The following is a 5,621-nucleotide window of genomic DNA, read 5'->3' as shown; positions in this document are numbered from 1 at the left end:
CCCTCCCACCCCCTCCGCCAGGAGCCAGAGCCCTCCTCCCGGGGGGATTTTGGGGGAGACAGGGTCAGATGGAGCAGGGAGAAGAAGTTTGGAGCCAGGTGTTGGGTCTGCAGCCCCTGCCACCCCTGCACCCCCCCTGCCCACCACCCGAGACTTAGTGCCCCCTCTGGAAACCCCCCCTGTCCCCGCGATGTCCCCGTGATGTCCCCAGCGCGATGGTGGCATTGGCAGCGCTGTCGGTCCACGTGGTGGCATCAGGAGGGGAGCAGCAGGAACACGGGGGCAATGTCTGGCTCCGTGGGGGAGAAATGGGGGCTCAAAGGGGGGGTCCAGGTGCCGAGCTGGGGGTGCTGAGCCGACTTAGTGTCCCCTCTGGAAACCCCCCATGATGTCCCTGTGATGTCCCCATGAAGTCCCTGTGATGTCCCCAGCTCTATGGTGGCATCGGCAGCGCTATCGGTCCACGTGGTGGCATCAGGAGGGGAGCAGCAGGAACACGGGGGCAATGTCTGGCTCCGTGGGGGAGAAATGGGGGCTCAAAGGGGGGGTCCAGGTGCCGAGCTGGGGGTGCTGAGCCAGACCCCCCCCTCCCCCAAATTCCCGTTGCAGGACCATGCCTTCCGCCTGCTGCAGCCCGGCGGGGTCCTCACCTACTGCAACCTCACCTCCTGGGGGGAGCTGCTGAAGACCAAGTATAGCGACATCGAGAAGATGTTTGAGGTGAGCTCTGGGGGCTGTGATGGGGAGGGCCCAGTGCCCCCCATCCCAACCCGGGGGGTCCCCAACGCCTGTGGACCCCCAGCCTGAGGCTCTGGCCACAGAGAAGCAGGAGCCAGAGCGCTCCACAGCTGTTCCACTGCTCCATGATGGCCGGGGCTCGGTGGGGAACATCCGAGGGATGGTCAGGGGGGTTTTGCTGGTGGCAGCCCAAGATGGGGGTCCCTGCCCCCAGCCCCTTGTGCTGTCCCATGTCCCCTCGGGGCTCAGCAGCATCTCCAGACACCTCAACCCATGGCTGCCCCTTCCCACCCCTCACCCCCCGCAGGAGACCCAGGTCAGGCACCTGGTGGAGGCCGGGTTCAAGAAGGAGAACATCAGCACCAAGGTGATGGAGCTGGTCCCTCCCCAGGACTGCAGGTACTACTCCTTCCACAAGATGATCACACCCACCATCGTTAAGCACTGAGGGTGCAACCGCTAACGAGGAGAGGCTGATGATGTGCGCTGCCAGGAGGAGAAAAAGCTCTTATCTCCTCTGATGCTAACGAGAGAGGATGGAAGCTCATTCATCCAGAGGTGGGAGGTGGCTGGAGGCTCGGGATGGACCTCCCGGGTCTTCAGGGGACCTCCTGGACCAAAGGACTGGGTTGTCACCAGGTTGTCACCAGCTCCACGCAGCCCCCTGCCCTGGGGGGGTCCCACTCAGGACTCCAAGTACCAACTAAGCTGCGATTCAAGAGCCAAAAGGCTTCAAGGATTAGGCATTTCCTCTAAAAACAGGATCTTTTTTTCCACACAGAAGCCAAATAACCCAAAGCAGGGGGGAGGGACGGGGAGGGGGGGGACACGGGGCAGTTTGAGGGGTTTTATTGGGGCGGGATCTCGGGTGACCTTTCCCGGTGCCTTTGGCCGAAGCCCATCCTGGCGAGTTCCGACTCCGACGAGCTCCTGGCAGTGAACAGCACATAAATGATGTTTTCTCTCTTCGCCCAGAAGGGATAAAAATCCATTAAAGAGGAATGTAACACACAATGGCTGTTCCAGGGCCATTTATTCGTCTCTCCAAAGCGCGTGTGACCCTGCAGGGACCGGTCCTGTTCCCAGGAACACACCGAGCTCCTGGGATGTGTCCCAAACCCACCCCGGGCTGCTTTACCCCTCCGTGCCCAGGAAAGCTGCAGTGTCCCCTTTTCTTAGTCATAGTCTGATTCCAAGCATTAATATTTTACTTATATTCTAGAAATAAAGGCGTTTATGTCACGACAGGGAGCTCCCAACCTTCTCCTTCCCTCATGGGCCCTTCAGAGCACCACCCCACCTCCTCCTCAAACCCAAATCCTGCTTTTTAGTGCCGTTTTTAAAGGAGTTAAACCCCTTTGGAGAGGAGGGACAGATCGAAGACAGGAGTCTCTGAACCAGGTGGAGTTTTATTGAAGGCTCGTGAGAACACAGGTTTCTTGTGCGTACGGTGCGAGCGGGCGCCCGGTGGGGCAGTGAGGGGCTGGGGCATAAATAAAAGGCTATTTCCTGTACCAGATCTGGATCTTCTTCTCCCGTTTGATCTTCTTCTGAAGCTGCAGGATTCCGTACAGCAAAGCTTCCGCGGTGGGTGGGCAACCTGAGAGAGGGAGGCAAAGGGAAGCCCGTGGGGCTGCACCGACCTGTAGCCAGAAGCAGAACCAAGAAGCCCCGGGCTTTGGCCCCAACCAGGCTGTGATCTCCCTCTGTGTGGGTGTCACAGGCTGCAGAGCTCATAAAGAGCTTCTTTAGTTTAAATAAACTGAAGTCGTGGGGTTTGTCGAAAAGGTCTTTATAAAACCTAGAAACGTTTTGCTTTTAAGCAAGGTGGTGTCTCACAGGAGAGCGTGTGGTTGACTAAACTACAGCCCACCCGAGTCACTGGTGAGGAACATCACCAGCAGAACCCCGGGCAGATCCCACTGAGGCATCTGCAGCTGCAGCAGCACCGTTCGAAACGGAAGGACCTTTGAAGCTGCCCCGAGCTCCCTCCAGACAGACAGAATCCCCCCGGCCCCCCGCCTGCCCCGCGTTAGCACCGTGGTGGGCAGAGCCCCTCTCTCCTACCTGGCACGTAGATGTCCACGGGCACGATGCGGTCGCAGCCCCTCACCACGGAGTAGGAGTAGTGGTAGTAGCCCCCGCCGTTGGCGCAGCTGCAAGAGACGGGGGGGTTTCGGTGGGGATGAAGAGCAGGAGGCAAAGGAGAAGGGGACCCCGGCCCCCGAGGGACAGAGAGGGTGCCAAGGCTCACGCTGGTGGCCCTTCAGCCTCGTCACCAAGTGACCAAACCGACCCCTTTCATCGCTCTCACAAAGCAGACACTGAGTGAGGGTCCTTCCTCTCTACGGCAAAACCTTTCTTATTTTGCCACGTCTGCACAGAGCATCTCTGGGACTTGTTCTGTCCCCTCCAGGCCCCGTCCTCAGCCCCAGCTCCAGGAGACAAACGAGCTGCTGGTTCCACCAGGCCAGAGCTCCACAGAGCCCACATTTCACACTGTGCAGCAGGAGCATTTTGAAAACTTTTGTCTAAACACCGATTCTGAGACATCCCCAGACTCCCACAGCCGTAAAAACCCCAGAATCTTTCCCTGGGAAGACTTCCCAGCTCACGGGGACCGGACAGACATCGTTCTCCTCACCCCAAAGGGAGCCTTTATGTCTCGCTTGTAACACGGCCTCTTTATATAATTAAAGGGGTTGGAGATATAAACGAGAAATGGGTTCCCCTCCCTTCATCTCCCGCCCAAGCGGAGCCACCAGACCTCCCCCACGCGAGAAATGGGTTCCCCTCCCTTCATCTCCCACCCAAGCGGAGCCACCAGACTCACACACAAGGTGACAAGGACATCCCAGCACTTACCTCCCCATGGAGACCACGTAGCGTGGCTCCGGCATCTGGTCGTAGACCTGCAGGACACAAGACATTTCAGACCCTTCTCCATCCACCCCCCTGGGATGCACGAGGGCACCCACCCCACCCCGCCCCGCACCTTCCGAAGCGCTGGGGCCATTTTGTTCGTTAAGGTGCCGGCCACGATCATGACGTCCGCTTGCCGGGGGCTGGCTCGAAACACCACCCCGAAGCGGTCCATGTCGTAGCGAGGGGCTGCCATGTGCATCATCTCCACGGCGCAGCACGCCAGCCCGAAGGTCATGGGCCACAGGGAGCTCTGCAGCAGGAGAGACAGGGGGGTCACGGGTGAGAACGCCCAAAACGGGAGAGGGGACCCTTTGGGGGTGACTCAAAGCACAAAGAATTGGTCAGACAGAAGGGGAAACGGCGCAAGAGAAGTTTCAAGGTCTGTTCAGTCAGAGCATCGTAAATGGAAATGGTGGGTTTTGTCACGTTGGAGAGAAACCCACAGCTCTGGGGAAAGAGACGGGCAGAGGGGGGTGAGTTTGTGCCCTCGGCGATGCCAAAGGCACCCAACGTTAGAGACACTCCCCCCTTCACATCTCAGGTGGGTCCCCCAGCCCCCTCAGAAAACCCACACAAGGGCAGGGGGGGCTGGAGAGGGCAGAGCTCAGGAAGGCAGAGCAGATGGGGCTTGGGGCAGCATCAACAAGCACTGCGTAAACCAGAAAGTGCCAAGACGAGCAGCCACCGCGTCCCACCCCCACCACACACATCTCTCCCGCCCCGACACAGCCCCCCCAAATGTCAACCTCCGGCCAAGAAACCTGGCTGCTTCCCCGGGGAGAGTTTTGAGCCTATTTTTATCCCCAGGAGGAGAGGGCTCCAATCCCTTTCCCACCAGCACCTCCGCTCCAGCCGCTCACCCTTCGTGCCCAGTTGATGAGGTCATCGAGTTTGGTGACGATGTACTCGCCCCTGCTCGCGGGGACGTAGGACTTCTTCTGGACAACAGCAGAGCTCTTCTGCTGGACTTGGACAGAGCTGAGGACAAACAGGAGCATCAGTCTCCAGTTAATAAGCGTAACTGCAGAATGCGATCGTGAGCCTGAGGAGCTGTGATCCCATGGAGCATCCCTGGTGCGTCGCTTACGGACAACCCCACACCCTCTGCTGCTGCTGGGGGCTGCGTTTGTAACAGGGGGGGCTTTTGCCCCGGCTGGGGGGAGAGCTGTGGAGTGTGTTTCTCAGGCAGAGCCCTTCTATTTGCTGTACTCAAATTATAGGGGGTTCCTGGCAGGGTCACCTCCACCTGCCAGTTAGTCCTGGCTTTTAAGAAATAAGGAAAGAGACTGCGTCCCTCACCGCCAGGCCAGCGCGCCGCACCGGGGGAGGCGAAGACCTGCGAGGAGAGAGCAGGGGAGAGCTCGGACCCGCCACCGGGGCAGGGAACGGCCCCAACCGGGGGGAGAGCTCCTTGAACCCCTCCAGGGATGGGGCAGCCACAGCTTCCTTAAGCCCCCCCTTAACGAGCATTGCTAACTTGCCTGGAAAGGAAGATTGGAATAACTGCTTTATTTTGCCAAAAGCTCCCTACTGTTAGCGAAGAGGGAGAGCAGAGCAGAGTCAGATACTCAGCAGCGAGGCCTGCGCGCTACTTTGCACTCTCATGTCTGAAATTTGTTTTCGAGGTCAACTTCGTTTGTTCCATAGGAGAAATTTGAAAAGGATTTGCTATGCAAACACCGTTCTAGTTACCCTTCTGCGTGCCAGGACACTGTGCTGGAACTGGTTTCTGCTACGTCTGCAGGGATTAAAACCCCAGAGGATGAGATCCTTCCCTTCAGGGTCCCGGGGAACGGGCCGGTCGCCGCCTCAGGGCCCCGGGGCCTGGTGTCCCCTCAGAACCCGGCCCGGTTCCCCCTCAGCGCTCCCTCCCGGCTCCCCCCCTCGGCCGCCTTGTAAATTTTACCTGTCGGCGCGTTCGGCCGCCGGCGTCTGATGGAGCAGCCGCGTGTGAGCAG

The 5,621-nt window shown here is 59.2% G+C and overlaps 2 protein-coding genes across 2 annotated transcripts in view; one reads left to right on the top strand and one right to left on the bottom strand.

Annotated features, from left to right (window-relative positions):
* Positions 1-1,985, top strand: part of GAMT (guanidinoacetate N-methyltransferase) — a 16,694-nt gene extending 14,709 nt beyond the window's left edge. Inside the window, exons 4-5 of the mRNA XM_014955542.1 lie at positions 560-720; positions 1,046-1,985. Of these exons, the coding sequence (XP_014811028.1) occupies positions 560-720; positions 1,046-1,186 (302 nt within the window). The 3' untranslated portion in view covers positions 1,187-1,985. The remainder of the gene's footprint in view (positions 1-559; positions 721-1,045) is intronic.
* A 142-nt stretch (positions 1,986-2,127) lies between these two features.
* On the bottom strand, positions 2,128-5,616 carry NDUFS7 (NADH:ubiquinone oxidoreductase core subunit S7; the record flags this gene model as incomplete). Its single annotated transcript, XM_014955540.1, has 6 exons — positions 2,128-2,338; positions 2,806-2,894; positions 3,604-3,650; positions 3,734-3,913; positions 4,524-4,641; positions 5,570-5,616. Coding segments are annotated over 6 exons (579 nt in total), but the record flags the coding sequence as incomplete, so codon positions are not given.
* Positions 5,617-5,621: the final 5 nt, after the last annotated feature.

Source organism: Calidris pugnax, unplaced genomic scaffold, assembly GCF_001431845.1.
Source record: "Calidris pugnax isolate Ruff unplaced genomic scaffold, ASM143184v1 scaffold285, whole genome shotgun sequence".
Classification (NCBI taxonomy): Eukaryota; Metazoa; Chordata; class Aves; order Charadriiformes; family Scolopacidae; genus Calidris; species Calidris pugnax.
Note: the sequence above shows the minus strand (reverse complement) of the source record. Positions and strands in the feature narration are given on the sequence as shown.